This window comes from Hyperoodon ampullatus, assembly GCF_949752795.1.
Source record: "Hyperoodon ampullatus genome assembly, chromosome: 5".
NCBI classification, from domain to species: Eukaryota; Metazoa; Chordata; class Mammalia; order Artiodactyla; family Ziphiidae; genus Hyperoodon; species Hyperoodon ampullatus.
In genome coordinates, this window is record NC_136918.1 from 30542782 (window position 1) to 30565980 (window position 23199).

Sequence of the window (23199 nt, forward strand, 5' to 3'; positions counted from 1 at the left end):
CCAAATCACCTGCCCGGCCTAGAATCTAGAAGAGTGTTACCTTGCACTGCAGGTTTGGTTTTCCTGCCAGCTGGGCATGCGTGGTACTCTGGGAGAAGCCCGGACAGCATCTCGAGTGAGCACGCTCTCCCCCTGCATGGGTTTTTCTCTCTCCCTCCCAGGGTACGCTGGTGGCAGTGCTGGGCCTCACGGTAGCTTGTCGTAAATGAGACTTCAGGACTGCGATGTCATGCCAGGTCACAGTATGTCTGGCATGTAGGAGATGAGGGCGTGGTGTGCCAGCTTTGAGAGCAGTGAGAAATTAGAAACCCTGAGCTCCATTCAGTAGTAGCTATTACATTCTATTTCTCTCTAATGAGATGAGGTGACTTTCACTCCGATTTTCCTCCTAGAGGTTTGCTGGGTTATTTGGCTCTCCTCCCTAGAATAATCATAATCTATCAGCTTCTCCTGTGGAATAAGGCACCCCGAAGCTTAGCGAATTGAAATAACCAGCCTTTATGGTTGTAGTGAGTGCACAGGTCAGCTGGGTGATCCTGCTGATCTGGGCTAAGCTCCTGTAACCTCACTCTGCTTGTGTGTCACTGGCTGGTCGACTGGCGTCTCGCTGGTCCAAGATGGCGTCCCTCACGTCTGCTAGTTGCTTGGGCCACATGACTCTCATCATCCAGCAGGCCAGCCTGGGCTTGTCCTTGGTTCCCTGAGAGCAGGTAGAAGCAGCAAGGTCACTCGCGGCCTAGGCTTAGAACAACTGTGATGTCACATCTACCATATCTGTTGGTCAGAGCAAGTCACAGGCCCAGCCTGAACTCAAGGGGTGGAGAAGCGGACTCTGCCTCTTTATGGGAGGAGCTGGAGGACGCCGTAAAGAGGCCTAGAGGCAGGGAAGTAATCATTGAGGCCATTTTTTGCAAACAGTGTATCTCAAATAATAATAACAGTCATTATTATTATTTTGTTGGGCTCTCAATAGGGCTGCAGTTTGTTGCTTTTCTTGTGTGGGAGTGAAAATCAGGCAAAGATGTGAATTAACCAGCAGGGGTGGGTAAATCGTCCTAGAAAGGAAGCTTTCCACGCACTGCATGTATTTTCCTCTGCCCCCTTTTCTACATCTGAGAGCTAAGCTTTTTTTTTTTAACGTATTCTCTTTGAACGTTATGAAAGCCGAAGTTGTCTAAAATGAGACGGATGGCTTTCTTAGGCTCTATTATGTTGGCCTAATTACATATCAGCAAAATGTTTTTCTGGGGCATTGTGTGTAAAACAAAGTGGAAAACAACATCTCCAGCCGGCCCCAGCATCCTTGCCCCTCCCTCTGCTGGCAGAGGCAGTGGTCCTGCAGGAGGCCTGTGGGGGGATGGGCGCCAGGAAGGCAGGGCTGCTGCAGCTGCCACTGGCCTCAGATGGATTTGCCCTTTCCCCAGAGAGAACGAGTGGCACAGCCTTCCTTCCTCTCTCCTTCCCTCCAGCACACCTCATGGTGGCTTGCATCTGGGGAGGGACTGTATGTTAGCTCTCCCCACCCCCTGGACCGGGATCTCCTACAGCAGGAGAAGAGGCTCACACATCTTCGCTTCCCAGGTGCGTGGCACAGAACCAGGTTGACTGGATGTGGAGATTCATAAGTGAATAGTGGTACCTGGTATAGCCGTGCCCTTTGCGATACTGAAGGACTCAACGGAGTTTTCTGCAAGACCGCCGCCGTGTTACAGCCCCTACTTTCCAGTTGATAAATGAAGATGAAATGTTCCTTCTTTCCAGCTTGGCATTCCCCTCTCCTGCCCTGCCCTTGCATCTCTACTTTCTATCTCCTGAGGGCATGACTCTTATCTTCCCTGTGTGCCGTCATGGCCAGGGTCTCTGCTGGCCATGGCAAAGTCAAGGCAGACCCCAGATTTCCTGAGAACATGTTTACATGCCAGCCACTTCCCTCCTGAAGCAAACTGGCTGTGGTCTCCTGAGACCTCACGGTCTATCCAGAGATGGTTTTTCAGGCTCTGTGTTGCTTGCCCTCTCAAGACATTAGATGGTGTGGATCTTTCTTCTTAAATGTGTTTCCTACCCTGGGCTGCCCTCCAGCCAGTTCAGGGCTTTTTATCACCTTCTGCTCTCCCCTCCCCAGGAGACCGAGTCCTCAGCCAGCCTCACCCCTCCTTGAGTTGTTCTCTGCCCGTATTGGCCAATGCCTCCAAGTCTTCCTTTTTGTCTAACCTTTCCCTGGCTTTAGACTGTGTATGAGTGCCCTATTGCTGCTGTAACAAATTGCTACAAACTTAGTGACTAAGAACAGCACAAATTTATTCTCTTAACAGTTCTGGAGGCCGAAAATCCAAAATGGGTTGTAAGGGATTATATCAAGGGGTTGGCAGAGTTGCATTCTTTCTGGGAGAATCTGTTCCTTGCTTTCAACTTCTAGAGGCCAACCTGCTGGTGTCCAAGCACCCTGCCCTCTGCTCCCATCCTCACCTTGACCCACCTCCTGCCTCCTGTCCAAGGACCCTTTTGATCACATTGAACCCACCTGGTTAATCTCCCCATCACATGATCCTTAACTTCATCAATCCGCCGGATCCCTTTTACCATAGAAGGCAACCTCTTCCCAGGCCCCAGGATTTAGGACGTAGACACATTTGGGGGGAGTGAGTGGGCATTTTTCTTTCTCCCATAGGAATCTTTCCCTCTCATTGTGGTCCTTGTCCCATATGCCTTGGTTCAATACATGAGCAGCCATTACCCATTATGTTGTTATACAGCATTATTTATTTAACAAGCCCAACACTGATTGACACAGGTGGTGTCCAGTGTTTTGCTATTGTGAACAGTTCTCCAGTGAATAACTCTGTACATTTGTCATTTTTTAATATACAGGATCCATTCCCAGAAGTGCAGCTGTTGGGTCAGAGGGTAAATGTATTTACTTGTAATTTTGAGAGATACTGTCAAATTGTTCTCCCTGAGGTTGAATCTGTCCTCCTGCCAGCCATGTATGAGAATACTTGCCTCCCCACAGCCTTGTCAGCTAAGTAGTTCTCAAACTTTGGGGGTTTTCCAATATGAGAGGTGAAACTATGATATCACAGGGTAGTTTTGATTTGCACTTCTCTTATTGTGAGATTTAGTATATTTTTCTCTGGTTTACGGCCATTAGAATTTCCTTTTCTGTGACTCTCTTCCTAGCCTCATCCCATCTTAAAATTTGGATTACTGGATTTCTTTTCTTATCAATTTTTAGGAGCTACTTTTTTGACTGTAATTTGAGCTACAAATAGTTTCCCATCTTGTCATTTGTCTCTTGCTTTTGCATAGCTTGTCGTTTGTCACGCAGTAGGGGTTTTATGTCACCAAATTTATTATTTTTTCTTTATGTTTTCTGGATTCTAAGATGTTTAGAAATGGCTTCCAGTAGGCCCTTTAAAAATTAATAAAATTGTGTTAAATGTGGGGAGTTGGACATAGGTAGCTATTTCTTCTCTCTTCTGAAAAATCCCAGTGAACTGATACTAAAAGAATGATAGATGTATTTGTAAATTTATTTGTAATCCCCAAATCAGTACTCTTGGTGCTTTCACAGTCACTTGCAGATGTATGCTTAGTGGCAAAAAAAAAAAAATTATGTTGCTGACATGCATGTTCCCAGCTAAGCTTTCTCATTTCAGCTGTCATGCTGTAAACAAGTGTCCTGTTTGCAGTTCACTTAGTGCCACATTTTTCACATGCTTGTGCTTTTTGTTGGTGATTTCACTGTATAAAGTTGCCCCCAAGCATAGTGGTGCAGTTCTGTCCTGTGTTCCTAAGAACAGGCAGGCTGAGATGTGCCTTATGGGGCAAATATGTGTGTTAAGTAAGCTTTGTTCAGGCATGAGTTACAAATCTGACCAGAGGCTAACAGGAAGCTAACCCTGTATTTCCCCAGGAACAGTGCTTCAGTATCTGCTAATTCAGTGTTTGTGGCGACATTATAGAACAGAACTCCTACAAATAATGAAAAATGACGTTAGATGATAGATAGATAGATGGAGAGAGACATAGGTAGGTAGGTAAGTAGGTACATGGATGGATGGATGGATAGGAAGATAGATGATAGATAGATAGAGACATAGAGACATAGGTAGATGGATGGATAGATAAATAGATACAAAGATAGATGGATAGAGACAGATAGGTATGTAGATAGGTGGATGGGTGGATGGATGGATAGATAGGAAGATAGGTAAATAGATAGATAGATAGAGACATAGAGACATAGATAGGTAGGTAGATGGATGGATGGATGGATAGATACCCACAAGAACAAAAATATTGGAAGAAGAGAAAGTGGAAGATGTGTGATTTCAACAGATTTTTAGAAGATGGAAGGTGCACGGAGGAAGGAGGATTAATTTAGCAAAGTAGAGGAAGCTGCACCTGGATGTAGAAGGGATCCTGAGGAAAGCTCTGGTCTTCAAAGCCTAACTCGCTGCAGAATGGTGGGATGTGAACTGCAGAGCTGAAAACTGGGGCATTGTGGTGAAGTCCTTACACAGTGTGGTAAGATCCCTGGCTGCCACCTCTGTCTTGTGCAACCTGGTGACTGCAGAGATAATTCAAGGATCAGACGAAACGACTTATAGAGATAGAATATATGTATCCGTGAAACAAAACCAAGATTCTATAAAAAAGAAATGATCAAAAGAGAAGAAAGAGCTTTGGGGTCTGAAAATAGGGCAGCAGAACATTTTAAAACATACAAAAAGACTGGAAAACAAAATAAAGGCCATCTTTCAGAAGGTAAAGTTTTTAAAAAGTAAGAAAACAGGGGGAAAGAAAGGTAATAAAATTAAAATATCAGTCCTACGTTTTGACTAATAGCAAGTCCAGAAAGAAAGAAGACAAAAATGGAAGAGAGAAAAATTATCAAAACAAAACAAAAAAAAACCCAAAACACTCTTCAGAGCCAAAGGACAAGAATCCTTTGAGGGCAAAGCCATTGAGTGTACAGCCCTTTAACACACACACACACACACACACACACACACACAGACACACACACACGAAGGCATGTTGTGAAATTCTGGAACTTCACGGGGAAAAATATCCTAAAATCTTCCAAAGTAGCACAACAGATTACACTCAAAGTATTAGTAATCCAAATAGATATCACAATAGCAATACTGATATCTAGAAGCTAGTGGAGCAATACTTCTAAAGTGTTAAAGGCAAACAGATTTCAGCCTAGACTTCTGTACCCAAACTTAGTTAAAAGTGAAGACAAAGACATTTTTAGGAGTGCAGGGATGCAAATAACTTCCAGGGCATTGTTTCCTAGGGAGCCACTAGAGGATATGCTCCAGCAAAATGAGGAGGAAATCAAAAAAGAGAAGACACCAGCCATAGACAGTAGTGGAGGGAGAACACAGTCCTGGGAAGCATCCACACCAGATTGAAGCAAGGGTACAGAAAGTTCCAGAAATATGTCTCCAAGTGGAAAAAAGTAGAACGAATATATTTAGGTACATGGGATAGTTATTGATGGGCAGGAAGAAGAAGTGTTGGAATATGTGGAATGAATTAGTGATGGGTTCATGTACAACCACACAGATGAAAGAAATTGAGGCCACAGTTAACTCCAGGAAAACTAAAGGACTATATTAAAAAAAAAAAAAAAAGGTGTGGTCACAGTACATTACTTGACCCAGCAATATTTGCAATAACACAAACAGACTTTTGATTTAATTAAAATTATAACCATTTGGGGCATCAGGAAAGAGAAAGTAAGAAATGTGAATGGGAGCTCTAAGCCTTCATTTCCCATGGTAGGAAATGAATAGACACCTAAAATTGATAAGTAAGGAAATAGTATATAAACACGCCCTGCCAATTAGTGTTAGGCATCAGTGCTTCGGTAGCAATTTTACAAAAGACTCTTGCAAGGCTCTTGCTTCACATGTCCTCTCGGGGAAGGGAAGGGAAGGGAAGGGAAGAGAAGCACCCAGCTGGTGGCTGTCTCCAGTCATTGTTTCAGGTGTGGAGACCAGCCCAGAAGTCCTGCATACTTTTCAGACATGGAAATTGAATTCCTGTCTTCATTCAGAGTCATGAATAAGGAGCGAAGTATCATCTTTTAAGCTGCTTTTCTCCCAGATTCTTCCAGAATGGAAACAAGGAGAAGAAAAGAAGAGCACACTGACTTCAGGATACAGACTTTCTCACTGGACCGATGTGTTACCTCCCCTGCACAAAGGATCTTTGAGCGGATCAAAAGACACATGCGTTTCTTAGTAAACTCTACATTGTGTTGTTCTGTTTTTGGAGGGTAAGGTAAAGTTGTGTTGGGTGCCTGTTTCTTCAGTGGATTTGCAACCACAGAGAAATTACGGGGAACAAAGGAAAAAGAGCCATAAATACAAATGAATCCCTTTTATACAAGTCAAAGAACCACAGGACATGCTTCATTTTCTTTTTAACACTCCAGGTGTGATCGGAGATTACGTATCCACACAGGAGAGTGGAGAGTTAATTAAAATTTTTGCACCTGTTCCCAGAAAGAAATGTCTTTTCGTTTGATAAGCAGGCTGGCTTTGGAGTGCTGTTTGTGCTTTTCTCTCCTCTCTGGAACGTCACAGAAAAGCAGATCAAAGAGAGCCTTCCGTCTGATGCGTTTCCGACCACTTTCTCAGCTAGCTAATGGACTTGAAAGCCTCTTCCACTGACTGCATGGAGTTCATGTCACATTTTAGAAACGTCGTCTTCTGACTCTGTTGATAATATGCAAACCGGCTTTGATAGGTGCTTGTGGAAAACCACATTAACCGTTAATTAAATCAAGACCAGCCCAGAGAGTTGGAGTGGGAGAGTCTGGCAGAATGAAACATCTCACCCCCTACCATTTGTATTTTACTTTTCAGCCCGTTCTGTGACAGCCGGCTGGGAACACTTGTGATTGAACTCTCAGCTCTCTCAAGCAGGGTCATGTTTTGCTGTGTTTTCGCTTCTTCCTTTTAGTCTTTCTGATTCTGTACCCTCTGGCTGACATCCCCTACCTTGAGGGGAAAAGCTGTTGCGGAGAAATCCTGCCGTCTTTCTCTTTAAGATGGTGAATGAGGGGAATAAAATAGAGCAAAGCAGAAGCAGCCCTGCGAGGCCTGTCTGGGCAGGCGGGTCAGGCTGCCTCGGGGGTGCCCATTGTCCTGCCGTGCTGGGTGCCCGAGGAGAAAACCCGGCCGGGGCACAGGCACCAATAAAAGGACTCCATCCTGCCACTTAGGGCTTTGTGAGCACCACGCTTGTCCTGGTTGCCATGGCGACTGTCTGTAGCTGGTTTGTCAGAGTGCTTGATAAAGTGGGAAGGTTATTCTTGATAGACCCAAGTAATCTTAACCTTGCAGAGCTTGAGTGTGGATGTACCATTTTCTCTCCTCTTTAAATCAGGAATGCAGGGATGGGGGCACGGGTTCTCAGGATAAAGCTGCCACGGCAGGTGGTGAGGGCCCTGTCCAGCACAAGGGACACTGGCCGTAACTGGTCTGGAAGGGAGGTCCCGTGTGTCCGGGGGGCCAGCAGAGACAGGGGTGGCTGGGTCACCTTCTGCCGCCTCTGGCCTGAATGGGGGCTTCAGGGACGGGGCCAGAGTGGGGCCGCCTCCTGTCGCTCTCCCGTCAGTTGGTTGTATCTGTACCTGTCTCTCCTCTCTCCCTTCCTTTTCTTCCCGCTCCCCCTCTTCCATTAACGCCCCGTCCTCTCCTCCTTCTCTTGCCCCTTCCCCACCCCGTTCTTTTGTCCCCCACCTTCTCCTCTTCCCCCCTCCATTGCTTTCTGCTGCACCAGTATTAGTGACAGAGCAGAGCCTTTCAAAGTCCCCCGACTTCTCCTCTCCTGGAGGATGAAAGGAAAGGTAACAGCTTTCCTTTCGGGGAAATTCAAAAGTAACAGCTGATCATTTCTGGCCACAAAATTGCAGACTCTTTTCTGTCATCCGAAGAAACCTAATTGATTATCTAGGCAGTACTTTTCAGACTTAGCTGCATGTCAGCTACTGGAAACACTCTTTAAAAAAAATAGAGCTACCGTATTATCCAGCAGTTCCACTCCTGGGTATGTATCCAAAGAAAAGAAAACACCAATTAGAAAAGATACATGCACCCCAGTGTTCATAGCAGCATTATTTATCATTGCTAAGATGCAGAAGAAACCCAAGCGTCCATCAATAGAGGAATGGATAAAGAAGATGTGGTACATATATACAATGGAATACTATGCAGCCATAAAAAGAATGAAATAATGCCATTTGCAGCAACATGGATGGACCTGGGGGGTATTATGCCTATTAGTGAAATAAGTCAGAGAGAGAAAGACAGATACTTTATGTTTCCACTTACATGTGAAATCTAAAAAATAAAATGAATGACTATAACAAATCAGAAACAGGCTCATAGATATAGAGAACAAGCTAGTGGTTATCAGTGCGGAGAACGAAGGGGGGAGGGGCAAGATAGGTAAAGGGGATTAAGAGGTACAAACTACTATGTATAAAATAGATAAGATACAAGGATGTCATGTACAGCACAGGGAATATATGTTTTATAATAACTTTATATGGAGTATAATCTATAAAAATACTGGATCACTATGGGGTATACCTGAAACTAATATAATATTGTAACTCAACAGCACTTCCATTAAGAAAAGAAAAAAAAAACAGACCCCTGGGTCCCACCCCCAGAGTTTCTGATTGTGCAGGTCTGGGTGGGGTCCCAAGACTCTATTTCTAACAAGTTCCCAGGTGATGCTGCTGGCTCGGGGACCACACTCTGAGAACCACTGACATAGGCCAAGACTTACTTTATATAGTTGAGGCTCCCCGAGGGTACGTTGGTTGCCCCGTAGCCACGCTGGGATGGATGCCCAGTGATAGGAGTTTTAAAGCCGTTGGGAGAAGCAGAGCTGGTTGTTCCCTCATCTCTCTTCTGGCCCCTGGTTCTGTCCCCCAAAGGCCTCCAGCAGGACAGCCCCTCACTGTGGGTGGTCCCCTCTGAGCAGCACCGCTCTCCGCGTGAGCCTCTTCTCAGCGCTCCAGGCCCCTCGCGGTCTGCCATTTGTCTGTGCTGGCGTCCCCCCTGGAATGCCTCTTACCCAGCTCCACCTGTCCATCTCCACCCAGCCCCTGAGCCCCAGGAAGCCCACCCTGACCACGATCGCACCATCCCTTTCTGCTAACAGTGCAGCCTCATGGCCCTGCCAGTGGGCTGTTTTGTATTTCGGTCACGTGGGTGTTTGTGCCGTGGCCTCTGCTGGACTGAACTCCAGCAGCAGGACTGTGCCTTCATTCACCTCCGACCCACCTGGGCTCCGAGGTACTTGCTGAATGAGTCCTGTGGCGGCCTCCGCTGGAAGGACTCTACACACATGTCAGTAGTGTTTGAAGCCATTACCAGGAGCTGACCGAGCAGAGAGTGGGTGCAGGGTCTACGCAGGGAGGGGTGGGGCTTAGCCTGCCTCTCGAGAAAGCAGGATGTGAGGCCCGGGCTGGCGGCCTCACAGTGGGATTGTCTCCCTGTGGGAGCAGGACTGGGTTTTTAAATTGAAAGGCAAGCATCAGTCCCCTCCCCCTGCTCCTCCCTGATTCCAAATGAAGCAGCTTTCATTTACTCCTTTACGGCAGGATGTGTAACACAGGTGAAGCTCCCTGTTCGTGTGCACGTGCAGGGTGTGTGTGTGTGTGTGTGTGGCCGCTGTGGCTGGATGCAGATGACTCGATCGTTTGTCAAATGTAATTTAACTCCCCACAAGATGCTCTGAAACCATCTGAGCAGTGGATGTTGTCATGGGCTTAGGTACGTCTTGGAGCAGAAGTGATGGTGTTTCTTCAGTGAAACTCACAGGAGGCTATTTGTCCAGACAAGAATAAAACAAAATGAATGGATCAACCCTTTGGCTCTATCTCTTTGCCGACTGCACAGACTGAGTCGGGACTGGAAAGAAATCCCATGTTGGCAGTCGGGCTCCAAGCTCTTGAAGCATTTTCGGAGCTGGAGTAGTGCCCCAGGCTACAGGGCGTCCCGCCCCTTTCTGCTTTGTTGGGTTGGCGGATTGAACGGTCCCCTCTCCGTCCCTCAGAAGTCATTGGCTTGAGGCAGCTGCAGCCCTGACTGTGGCCTTTCTCCCCAGGGTGTCGAGGTGCAGACAGACTACGTGCCCCTGCTGAACTCGCTGGCCGCCTACGGCTGGCAACTCACCTGTGTGCTGCCAACTCCTGTCGTCAAGACAACGAGGTAACAATAACCATCATTACTGTTACTGAACACTTGCACTGTTCCCCATAAACCCTTCCGTGCGTAACTTATTGAATCCCTGTGAGTCTGGTGCTGTTACATCAGTTCTCCACCTGGGAAACGGCAGGGTCAGGATTTCAGAGTCTTAACTACCCCCCCACCCAGAGCAGCCCTCTTCCCACATGGGGAGCCTCGGCCAGTGAGCCATTGCTGCCTAGCCTGTCACCTGGGCTGAGGGGACCCAGGGCTCTCAGATGCAAAAGAAACTCAGCATCTGCTGTGTGCCCCGTGCTGGGCTAGGCAGGCACGTTGCATGCAAAGTCTCATCTAGTCCTCAAAAAATCCTGTGAGGTGAGGTGGAATTTTTTTGGTTGTATTTAACCGATTTTATAGCTGAGGAAAGTGTGGCCGGGGAGGTTGAAGTGCTAGCCCAAGGTCATGGCGCTGGTCAGTAGCCCCATCAAGGGGACATGAGGCCCTGGAGTCTCAGCCCTGGCTGTGGCCCTCCCTGTGATTTCACCTTCATGGTCGTTTGTCCACCCTCAGCTCTCCCTGCTGTCCCTTGAGCCCGTGGGCTTATCCTAGTCTTACGAACCCTAAAGCCTTTCCATCTGTCTTTTGGGTTTGCTATCAAGCTGGTCCTTCTAACTACCTGTGGGGTGGTAAGCATAGAGGTGGTTCCCATTTTACAGATGAAGAAACTGAGGCTCAGAGAGGCTCCATCACATACCCAAGGCCACACAGCCAGCAAGTGGCAGGACCCCCGACTAGACCCTCAGTCTACAACGGGCCACCTCTTTGCTGACCTCTGGGGGTGCCCCCTCCCGTGGCCCTCAGCCCCGCCCTCCCTGAGTCCTGCTGCGTGCTCACGCCCGCAGGTGATGGACGGCCTGAGGCAAGCCTAGTGACCTGGGGGACGGCAGGCAGTGCAGCCCCAGAGCACAGACAGAGGCGGGAGTGTGGGCTCCCATCACTGCCTCTCCTGGGCCCTCATCACATCCCCCACCCCCGGGGTCTGTGCAGCTGCAGGAGCCAGTCTGCAGCCGCCCTTGGGCCCTGGACCACCGGGAGATTTCCGTATTGCTTCTTGGCCAAGGTTTCTGTGGGCATAGGGTGGTGCCGTGGAGGGGAAGGAACCCCCAATTTGTGACCCAGAGCTTGAACCCAAGTCCTGAGTCGGCCGATTGTTGTCTACCTTGGTCAAGTCCACGTAGCTTCTTTGAGCCAGTTTCCTAGTCCATGCAGCTAGGAATGCTGCCTGCCTTCTGTTCCAGAGGACAAGAGCCTCCCTGAGAATGTGTTTGAATGTGAAGCCCCCGCTGGCTCTGTGCTCGCAGCCCGGAAGGTAGGGACGGTCTCTCTGTCTCAATCAGTCCCACCTTCTAAATAAGCCTCCGTGATCCTCCACCTTCCTGGCCTTAAATGACCCTTGCGGTGGAGTGGAGAGAACGTGGGACCGGGCAGAATCCCCGCTGTGTGACCCCCGGCCTGCTCCTTGACCAAGCTGAGCTGTCCTGTCCCATTGGTGAAAGTAGGGGTCCCATTGTTTGGAGTGCCGGGTGCAATCGCCCAGCCCGGCCCGGGCACAAAATAGAAAATGCTAGTCCTCTCCCTCCTTTCCGTCCAACACCCCATGTAGTGACACATCACCTCAGCAGAGAAGACGTTTGCCAAATAGAGGTTTAAGAAAGTGATCCGAAGGTGCAGGGTTCGCGGTGGCCAGAAAACAATGATCTCGGTCACAACATTTCTAGCATCTTTAAAGGCAGCTCCTCGAGGTCCTGCCTTCCTGGGAGGAAGGCGCACCCCCTGTGCCATAAAAATGAATAGTGCCCCCAGCCCGTTCGTTAATGCCAGTTCCCGCTGCTCACAAGGGTGACTCAGGGTGGTGGCCGGGACCCGTGCGCAGCCAGGCCCTCTGCCCAAACTCCTGTAATCGCTCAGGTCCTCACTGGCCGCCCATCCCAGGCCAACCAGGTCCCTCCTCGTCCTCATTCCCAAAGACAGACTTGGAAGAGGCCTCCACCCTCTGATATTCACTGAGGCCACTTTGTCGTCATTTGGCGAAGATGGTAGCTGTCATTTCACGTCACGGGAAAGGGGGTTTTCAGCCAGGAAGCTGCCTTCCAGGGATGCACACAAAGCTTTCGTTGGGCCCCTGAGATAGCAAGCAAGGGTGGGTGGCCTGGGGGTGGGAAGGTGGGGGGCTTCTTGACCTCCGACCTCTCACTCTCGGGCAGCCACCTTCCTTCCCACGGGCAGCCGGCCTGGATGAAGTTCAGGACGGCGGCCTCCGTGTGAGGTGCGGGGCTCCGCCAGGTATAAAGGACTCATTCTCAGCTCTGCCTGTGTTACAGGGAGGGGAACGTATCCACCAAGCAGATTGTCTTTCTTCAGAGACCGTGTCTACCTCAGAAAATCAAGAAGAAGGAATCAAAGGTGAGTGACCTTGGCTGCTTTGTTTTGCTTGCTCTGTTTTGCTCACCAGAGCCCGGGGACACCTGAGCCCCTCCGGGGCAGGTGAGGGCACCGGAGGGCCTTGTCGCCGGTCTCCTCCTGCAAGGATGCTCAGGCCACCAGCTTCACGAGGCTAAAGGGGGAGTGGGAAGGCAGGTGCCGTCTGACTGGGGCTGGGACGGCTGAGCTCACGCCCAGCTTCTCCGTATCTCTTAATCTCGTTACAAGCTGGTTGACGCCCTGTCCTGCCTGTGGGTCCCTTGGGACATCAGAAGTTTGGGGAGCTTGGCAGAGAGAACCTGCCAGACGACCTTCCCCACAGGCCCCGCCCTGCAGGTCTGAGTGGCAGTGGCTGGTACAGACAGAGGGCATCTCCCCTGTGGAGTGAGTCCTCAGGCCAGGCTGTCCTGGGATGGCCAGGGGCCTCCCCCCCTCCCTGGACGTCACGTGAACTGTCCCAGAAACACAGGGGCACTGAGAGACGTGGCCGTTCTCAGAGTTTTTCCCGTGTTTCCTGAGACTGAGGCCAAGTCCTCCCCCTTGTGTGACATGATTCCGATGCCTCACACCCCCGTGCTTTGCCCCCTTGGGTGCTCTTCCCGCGGGTGTTCACGGTCACTCGGGAAAAGAGTCGAGGGAAACTTCCAAGCCCCTGGAGCCGGCTGGCTCCCCCTGTGACGGACAAGGCCACACTGTAGGGCAGAGCCCACCGGACCCGCCCGTGCCCTCGCCGGGCGCCGTCCCCGAGCTCCCCACCCGCAGTTCCTCGTGTTCTTGGGACCCAGAGCCCGGACAGGAGCACCAAGCAAGTGAACAGACTGGAGCAGCCCCTCTACAGCCAGCAAATCCAAGGAGGGGCCACTGGTGGGAGGAACGCCAAGGAAGAAGCTCCGGAGCCAGCTGGGGTGGAGGGCAGAGGAAGGGCTCTTCAAGCTCGGAGATGCCGGTGTGACGGATGACAGCAGCAGAGGACCAGAAGGCAGCCACCGAAGCCACCATTGCCCACCAGGAGCAACCAGCCACCAGCTGGAAGACGGATGGTCCCGGGCTGCCACCAGCCACAGCTTGGCCTGGGCTGTGGAGCCGCGCGCATTCACGCAGTGACCTTCTAGCAGCACCGCCGAGGTCTCCCTCCAGACGCCAGGCAAAGCCCAGCTTTTGCCCTGACGAGGAGGACGTGGTGCTGCCTTTTCCTGCCAGCGCGTCCTGGTTGTGGTGCCAGCAGATCCCAAAGGACAGACAGGTGGCTTGATCCTGGTGAAGGCTGCGCATCTCACCCAGGGGACAAGCCAGTGGGAACCCGAGGGCAGGGGGATGTTAGGGGTAGAGCTTTAAGGCTGCTGTAAGAAAGTAGAACAGCGCACCTCAGGGGAAATCCAGGGAGGTGGGAGTCAGCCTTTTCTGGTCAGTAGAGACGTCCACCCCCAGTGAGCTGCACGAACCCGGGCAGACCTGCTCATTCCAGGGCTTGGGGTGACAAGCACTGTTCTCTGTGTGACCTGGGGAGGCCACCTCACTGTTACAGCCCCAGATGCGGGGACTGTACCATCCCATCACCCCCGTCATCCACTCCTCGCTCAGCTGACGGGTCATCGTCCTGCTCCCAGGAGACGGTGCCCCCTGCCCCGTGGCCATGGCTCCATCCTCACCGTGCCCTAGCCCCCCGCGTCACTGACACTGTTCTTGCCCTCCATCCCTCGAAGCACCATTTTCTCTCAGCTGTCCCACCACTCTCGCCTGGTTTCCCACCTAGTTCCTCATTTCTAGCCCCGTTTCTCCCCATTTTCTCTCACCTCTTCCTTAGAAAATCTCATCCACCCCCAGAGTGAGAAAATCTCACTCACCACCTCTGTGTCGATGAGTCTTACCTCTGCATGTTCAGCCCTGGCTTCTCCCCTGGGACCCCAGCTCCACCTGCCCTGCGGCTACTCGTGACCTTGCCCTTTCCCGCACCAGCCGTCACCCCACCCCCTGACCTTAGAGGAACAGCGCTTCCATGGCCTAGAGGCTCCCACACACCTAGAGGTTGCCCTTGGTGCTTCCATCTCCTTCCCACCATATTCAGTCTGTCCTTAAGGCACATCTGGTTTAGGTCCTAGACATTCTGGAACCCCCTCTTCTCTCCATCACCACCTGCCTGGATGACTCCTCCGATCTCCTGATGACAGGTCTCCCCTTCAGATATGTTCTCCATTCAGAGCCAAAGTGAACTTTCAAAAAAAGTAAATTGAATCGTGTCACTCCACTGCTTAAAATGGTTCTAAAGCTTTGGGTTTTTCTTAAGATAAAGATGGAAGCCTGTATGGTGGTCCACACGGCCCTGTGGGATCTGGCCCCCATCTTCTGCATTCCAGCCACTCTGGACTTCCTGCGCGTCCGTGCCCCTCGCTGCCACAGGGCCTTTGCTTGGGCAGTTCCCCTGCCCCAGATGTTCTCTTCCTTTGTATTTTTTGGGGATGGTGTTCTCTCCTTTTAGACCAAGCCAGGCTCCTCTGTGATTCACTGGGAAGAACCACGTTCCTCTCCTCTCCGTTTCTAATTATTTGTGATCAATCCTCCACCAGTAGAATCAGACGTTCATTCTGTGAGAACAGACCCTTTTTGTCCTCACTGTTGTATGCCCAGTGCCTGGCTTTTAGTTAGTACTCAACAAATACTTGCTGGATCAATGAGTGAATAATCAAACTTCTGAGCCTGGGACATGCACAGTACGTCTGGCACTGAAATTTCAGACAAGAGATTGCAAGATTCAAACATCAAGGATGCAGCATATTTAGTCCTCTTTAATCAGCCAAGTGGACAAAAGCCTCCAGTCAAGACTTTTCACCATTTGAAAGAAACCTCTCTGTGTACCTCTGAGTGTGGCTTTCAAAGCAAATATTAACCTCCTTGGAAGGTAACAGGTGATTTCTACGACACGGGAGAAGTCTGCCTTCCCACTAAATTACTTGAAGTGGAGGCAGATACAGATGGTTTCTTAATGTGTGAATGAAATCACCAGCCCTGCTGACGTGGAGCTCTGGACACACACGCTGCTGTAAAGCGGAGGATTTTTCCTTTTCTCACGCACTTCTGGCATGGACAGCTAGTCGGGGTTTTTCTCAGTTTAAGTACCGACAGTACACTCACGTGCCACACACACACCCGGCTCAGGAAGGCCATCCACCCTGCTCAACTTGCAGCTGCTGGTTGGGTTCAGAGACTCGCCCTGGAACTGCTCAGGATGTGATGCATCCTTCAGGCTGTGGATGCTACAGTTCTTCCCTCAGAGCCTGCGCATGGAAAGCTCTACCGCTTCGGATCTGAAATACAGTCAACCCTTGAACAACGTGGAGGTTAATCCGAGTGTAATTTGTAGTGGGCCCTCCGTATCCAAGGTTCACTGACCCGAGGATGCAACCAACCACTGACCGAGCAGCACTGTAGTTTTTACTCTTGCCAACCATCCGCGTGTAAGTGGACCTGCATCGTCCAAGGGCCAACTGTAGTTTTGGTTGTTCCGTAAAGACTGTGACTGTCCCCAGCAAAGGAGGAAGGGATGCCTGCTGGTGAAGGGAAGCAGGTGCGATGGTGGAGGAGGCCCTCCCAGGGACGCAGGGCTGGGACTGTGCAAGGACTGGGGACCCTGTTCCACACGGTGAAACCCTGCCCAGCTGTTGTTCTTACCTGATTGGTTCTCACATTGTGGCTCGTGAACCAGCAGTACCAGCATCACCCAGGAGCTGGTTAAAAATGCCAGTCTCCCTCTCCTCCCCAGGCGCCCTGAGTCAGAAACTCTGGGACAGGGTGGGGGACCCGTGTCTGAAGGAGCCCTCCAGGTGATTCTGATGCCCACTCGAGTCTGAGAGCCAGTGTCTGAGTTGAATAGTTTAGGGCCCCTTCTAGGCTCACTGTGTGGATCTCCATTCACATTTTATTATTATTGATCTTTAAAAAATGGGCCTGTCAGGGAGCTTTCAGTGTAGATATTTGTTTTTAGTAAGACAAACCAAAGCATCTTTCATGGCAGTTATAGCTGGACTTCCATTAGCTGACCCCTTGGCTTCATGAGTCAAGCACCTGACCTAGCAGATGAATCCGAACACCATGAAGTCTGAAAGCTGAGGCACTTAGGGGATGGGCTGAGCTATTCCGAAGGTGTGTGCCCTCTCCCCCTGGCTTCCTCTCCTCCCTTCCTTCCAGAACATGAGCCTAAAGCCTTTTCACCCACCAAGAATGAGCAGATGGAAGATTAGTGTGGGGCCAGAGAAACCTGTGTTTGAATTTCAGCTCTGCTGTTTTCTAGCTGTGTGACCTTGGGCAAGTTACTTAACCCTTCTGAACCTCTACATGCCCATCATAATAATGGTGCTAACAATGCCTAATGAGAGTACCGCTTTGGGGATTCAGGGAAATGGGAAAGCTTGTCCCATTTAGCTTTTAGTTTATATAGACCCTGAGTTTTGGCCACTGCTACTTCCCTGCTTCATGAGAATGCCCCCTTCAAAAGGAGAGAAGGAAAGGAGAAGACTCCAGCCAGAGCCTCTGGGTGACCTGGCTGCAGCACTGGGACAGCTGTGGTGGCTTGGGGACCCCGGGCAGCTTGGGGAGTCAGTGACATCACCACTCCCCATCTGAGGACACAGAAAACGGTGCAGTCCTCGAAGACATTTGGCTTGGCAGATTTTTCTGGGATGACTCCAAAGGACAGAAAAACATTGGCTGGAGTAGTTCCTATCCAGCTCGGTATGGACAGTCCCAAATCCTTCTCTGCCCAGCAGCCCAGGCAGGGTCCTGGAGGAAGCGGCTGGTGTGCCCGCCACAGGCCCTTTCCAGTCTGTGTCCTTCTGTCGTATTATATCAGGAGATCAATGCAGTGTGATCCTCTACAGGAAACTGGATATGGCCAGGCACCTGAGGAACCATGAGTCTGTTGTTTATTTATAGCAAGAGCAGCCTCTGAGAGGACATCGGGTTTGCATTAGAAAATAGCCAGGGTCCAGGATGGAGTCTGGCACAGGTAGAATGGGCACAGCTATACACCGCCCACCTGCAGAGGGTGCTGTGCTCATCCACTACCGTGTGGGTTGTGCACCCAGACCTGGGGGCAGGGGCAGCTCTTTTGGAGATTAATAACTTGCCCAAAGACAGACAGCTAACGAATGCCAGAACCGGGGTTTGAACCAGGGTCTTAGCCACCACACTATGTGTAATGCTTTGGTGTCTTAGCATTTAGGGCCTTTCAGCCGAAGCAATCTCCCCAGTTTTTTGGCAAAAGTAAAACTTCCTCCAGCTTCTCTGAGAGTTGACTGCCTCTCAGATCGCTATATATAGGCCAGTTTGACTGGCCTTTTTCTAAGAACATGCAAAATGCAGAGGGTCTCACTGTTTGGAGACATCCATTAAAAAAAAAAAAGCTCTTCCATTTGGGCTGGAATTAAAATGCAGCAGCCTCTGCACACAACAAGGCAGCAGTTATGAAGCATGATTGCGTGGTACCCAAGAGCCATGCAGGGCTGGCATTGGAGGCTGCAGCACCTGTGCTGAGGTCAGAGGTCCTGGTCCTGCACTGGTGGTTAGGGGGCCCCAAGATGCCTGCTTGGCAGTGTCTACTGAAGTGAGTGCCTTTGAGTGGGGTCTGAGGCACCCCTTCACCTGCAGAGGGGGTCCACTGTTGCAAACTCATGGCTTGGGTTGAAGAAACTCAAACTACCCCCAGAGGGAAGTCCATCAGCCATCGTACAAGAGAACCCCCAAAAAGGAGTGCCCTGGGGAAACCCAGCCAACACTGTAGGTGAACTCATTTGGGATTTGCAGGGAGGGCGGGTGGAGGAAGACAGGATAAATGTTAAATCCTAACCTCAGCACGCACTTCACTCCTTTTCCTCTTCTTTGATGGAATATTCAAATTTACCAGTCTTGTCCAAAAGGGGGTCAACACAGGAACCCCAAGATGTGTTCCGCCTCGGAGCCCTGAGTGTGTTCAGGCAGATGTCTTATTTGAGGAAGTAGACTTCTACCACCGAAAACGCCACAAAGTTGGCAGATTTTTAAGAATTTACATAGCACATTTTTGCTTCTTCCTAGCAAAGTACTCAGATTTATCTATGCATGGTAAAGCCTTAGGAAATGGTTTTCCACTGATGGTGCAACTGCCCTCCTGGGCTCCCCTCTCTAGCCTCGCCAGAAGTCATTCGAACGGATGGCTCCCTTTATTTTTCTTTCAGTCACAGAATGGCTTAGATTTAAGTCCATATTTGATGAAACCAGTGTGCTGCGACTCAAGTGGAAAGAAATGAAACGAAAGAAAGAAGTGGAACTTCAAGCACAACCGCGTGTCCCTGGGGCCCGGAGCTGCACCTGCGGGGTGGCCGAGGCCCTTGCCCGGGGTCCAGGCCCCCGATTCTCTTCCCAGCAAGACCCATCTCTCCCCGGGGCCTCCTGACTCCAGTCCTCCCCCACCCAGCACTCTTGGGGCTTCGCTCTTGTTCTCCGTGCCTCTCACAGCTGGGCCTGGCCTGTCCCCAGGACCTTGTGGCTGGCGTCACCCCAGGTGTGCAGCACGCAGCTCCCGGCCTCTGACTCTGAGCACCGGGGTCCTGGGTCCCAGGATGGCAGGGCTCAGAGGGGTCTTTGCTCAGGAAGACTTGTTTGGGGAGTGGAAGAAGGCCACAGTTCTCTCTGCGTTGTTACCCAGGAGCGCATCCCTCTTTTGTAAACACAGGGACCCATTTCTCCGAGTCTTCCTTTACTACCCTTCACGTTTCTGTGTCTGCTCCAGCTCATTCGCCCGGATTTATTCCAAGCACACAGGCTCCCAAACTGTCTTCCTCCAGAGCAGCTCCTGCTGTCAGCAGACTCAGCAGGACTTTGAATTTTTCCCCTTTCTTCCTCAAATTAATTTCACTTTCTGGAGATCAGCCAGACCTGATGTGCGGATGCACCAGTAACTCCTCACTAAGGCCCAAGCTGTGTTTTGACTCTTAAGATTTCAGGACCAGCTCCCCTGAAGCAGGAAGCTTGGCTAGCTTGGCCGGGCTCTGCCGTCCTTCCATTCATCCATCTCACAAAAGGTTTTGAGCACCTTCTCTGTGCCAGGCTCCGTGCTGTATCCCAGGGATGCAGGGGTGCAGAGGACAGATGGCATCCCTGACCTTCTGAACTCACATCTTGTGTCAGTAATGGTAACAGCAGACACACTGGTATATTGTGTGCTGGGCACAGTGCTAAGCCTGCTATGTGGATTATTGCATCATTGAATCGAAATAAATACCCTCTAAGGCAGAGTTTGGCGAACTACGGCTCTCAGGCCAAATCTGGCCCACGGCCTGTTTTTGTAGATAAAGCTTTATTGGAACACAGTCATGCCCGTTTGCTCACGTGTTACCCATGACTGCTTTTGTGTTATGGCAGAGTTGAATGGCTGCAACAGAGAACGTAAGGCCTGCAAAGCCTAAAATAGTTATTACCTGCCTCTGTACAGAAAAAGTTATTGACCCTGATTTAAGTTAGAGTTACTCCCCCCATTGTATAGATGAGAACACAGGCCAGTCGGGGTGGGGGGGTGGACTCTTCACATGGGCGGTCTCCCTCCACGGCTTCAGTGTGACCCTGTCCTTTCCCAGCTCTGTTGCTGACCGTGTGCTTGGTCCTCTCTGAGCTCCATAGACTTCCCTGTCCCACAGGGAAATGCAGGTGGGGCTCCCTGGGAAGCGGCCTCTGAGATGGATTTGGATGCGGTTTTAGGGGGAATGCCCTTGGGAATAACACCTGTTGGGGAAGGAGGGCACAGGAGTGGGCAGAGGGAGATGTTGGGCTGTGATTGTAGCTCTGGAGCAGGGATGGCCTTTTAGAGTTGCCCAGAGTTGGTAACAGGAGGATGGGCCGTTGTCCATGCCTGGACCAGTCATTGGTCGTAGCTTGCCCCCGGAAGGGAGTGAGACCTTTGGGGAGGTGGCCAGACCCAGGGGATTGGCTGGGGGCTGTCAGCCTGCCCATCCTACAGGGGGACCTGAGCACCCGGGTTCTGTGCCCTTCTGGCTGGGGTGATCTGATGAGGCGGTGGCCAGTGCGGGGTACCTACAGCTGCTCAGAGTGGAAGGGAGTGGCCGGAGCCCTGGCACTTAGGAAGAACAGGCCCGTGTCCCCTCACCCATCCTGGTCCTCCAAACGATAGGGTTTCAGCACCTTCTTTCGCAGGCCTTTGGTATGGGGCCAGCTGAAAGAAATACCCCTCGCCCCCCACAAACCCCTGGAATCCACGTCTAAAATCCACGCCGTGGCAGGATCGGCAGGCTCTGGGTGGGTGTGACGTTTGGGCTGTGATTCGGTTTGGTGCCAGGAATTCCCTGCTCCGGGAATACTGGGCATTGCATCTTGCTGCCAGAGGTGACCTGGGTGTGAATGCAAACAAACGTCCACGGGAAGCTCTAGATTCAGAGGCTGCATGTATTTATCACCATCTTCTCTGATTTCTAGTTTCAGTGGCGATTCTCCCGAGACGAAATGCACAACAGGCAGATGAGGAAATCCAGAGGTAAACTCGGTGCCAGAGGAAAGCAGCAAGCAGAGCAAAATGAGAGGTATCTAGAAGACCAGTTTCCCAAAGCCGGAGACGTGGAAAACCGTGTGCCGGGGCTGCAGCAGGAGGACTGGGCCTCTGCGGAGGTGAAGGTCCCCGCGCAGGCGGAGGTCCTGGGAGAAAAGCTGCGTCCTGACGGCCAGCTCTGGGTGGAGGCTGGGGCCGTGCAGAACGGTCCCTTCGGCCACAGCCCCGCCCCTGCAGGGGGCTGCATTGGGCACCCCAGTCCTGATCCTAGAGAGGATGCCGGGGAGGGGGATGCTGAGGAAGTGGCTGCAGAGCCCACGGCAGCAGAGGACAACTGAGGCTCAGCAGGTGGTGCTGAGGCGTGAAGAGCTGGCAGACCTGGGGCACAGTGCCAGCTGGGCTGGGGGCTGATGTGCCCTGGTGTCACGTGTTACCCTTTGGCTTGGCTTGACCTCTCCTTGTGAGCTTACCTGAGCCCCCCGAGGAGGGCTGGCTCCCTGACAGTGTTGGTTTCTGCACATCCATTTGAAATGTGTCGTAAGGCCCTGGTGTTAGAACACAAGAGGGCAGGTTACTTCCAGACATGGGGGCTGGAGGCCCAGCCCCGGCCCCACACCACTCCTCCAGGGAGGAGCTGGACCATCCAGTGCCTGTGCCCACCCCCACCCAGAGCCTCCAGGGGGCCTTCGGGCCAAATCGCGGGCCTCCCTGTCTACAAGTCAAGGCTGAGTTGTTCATCCCCACACCCCGAGATGGCCGTGTCCAGCCCGTGCTGTCTGCTGCAGCTACTTGGTGATTGTAACAACCCCTGGTGCCCAGTCGGGCTGCCTTTCTCCATCTAACCCCCCCAGACCTTGCTGCTTTGGCAAATAAAATAACATTGGGAGGGGAGGTGCCCCACCTCCTGGCTTTTCTCCAAGTGTTCCCATAGATACTGGTAATCTGAAAATGAAGAGGTAATTCTGTGTGTGTACCCACTCTTGAAGAATGTCCAAGAAAGTATTCTGTGTTAGTGTTAATGCCAAAAATTTTTTTAAGATTTTGTATTCAGCACATCACATGAACACACGTTCTTTCTGTCATTTCAAGGCAAACCGACTGGCGGCGAGCCCTTGTTACGTGCTATTTTAATCATGTGTCATTAGCCAAGTCACTTCCCATGTATGCTATGATGTGTTTATATCATCCAGAATGTGGCTTTAAGTAGATGCAGCTGGCAAACCTTGGAGAGTGTCAACTGCCTTGACCAACATCCTGTCTCTTCTCTTTCTTGTTTAGTTACTTAAAGCAATAAATCATCTATGAGTTTAGTGCACTGTGAGTATTGAGTATTTATCATGTTGCAGTAACAAGTCCTACAGCCTCGTGTCCCCTATTCACGCTTCCTAAGTTTCTAACTCCTGGCAGCAGATGGATGACTTTGGAGGAGAGATCAAAGCTTCTGTGGAAGCAGCGGAGCCAGCTGAGCATGCTCTGCATTCATTTGTAGAAAGAAGACAGAAAGCGGGATTCAGGTGCCACCAGGAAAGTCAGGGCACGGCCATCTCCCATCACCCCGGGGTGGTGGAGACAAGTACCTTTTTAAAACAAAGAAGAAGCCCCACGTCAATTTCTAAGCATGTCTCCAAGCTTTTAATTATTTAATGAGGTAAGTCTTTTACCTGCTTGCAAATTTGCTAAAATAAAACATTTTAATATATTTTTATAGGGCAGAATTGAAAACCCTTACACAGACACATTGTACAGTCATTTTCCTTTTGACTTTTGAGCAAACTTCACACCCAAGCCCCAGAGCTTACAGAAAGGCTGAAGGCTCTGTTCGAAGAGAAGATAGGTTTTTTTTTCCAGTTATACATGTGTATGTATTTTTCAGATTCTTTTTCCTTATAGATTATTACAAAATATTGAGTAGTTCCCTGTACTATACAGTAGGACCTCGTTAGTTATCTATTTTATACATAGTAGTGT

General features: G+C 50.7%; 1 protein-coding gene across 1 annotated transcript in view; it reads left to right on the forward strand.

Annotated features, from left to right (window-relative positions):
- The window catches only part of RFTN1 (raftlin, lipid raft linker 1), a gene marked incomplete at both ends in the record, with an annotated part of 182526 nt that extends 160957 nt beyond the window's left edge, over positions 1-21569 (forward strand). Inside the window, 3 exons of the mRNA XM_079705075.1 lie at positions 10144-10247; positions 12605-12686; positions 21162-21569. Of these exons, the coding sequence (XP_079561201.1) occupies positions 10144-10247; positions 12605-12686; positions 21162-21569 (594 nt within the window). The remainder of the gene's footprint in view (positions 1-10143; positions 10248-12604; positions 12687-21161) is intronic.
- Positions 21570-23199: the final 1630 nt, after the last annotated feature.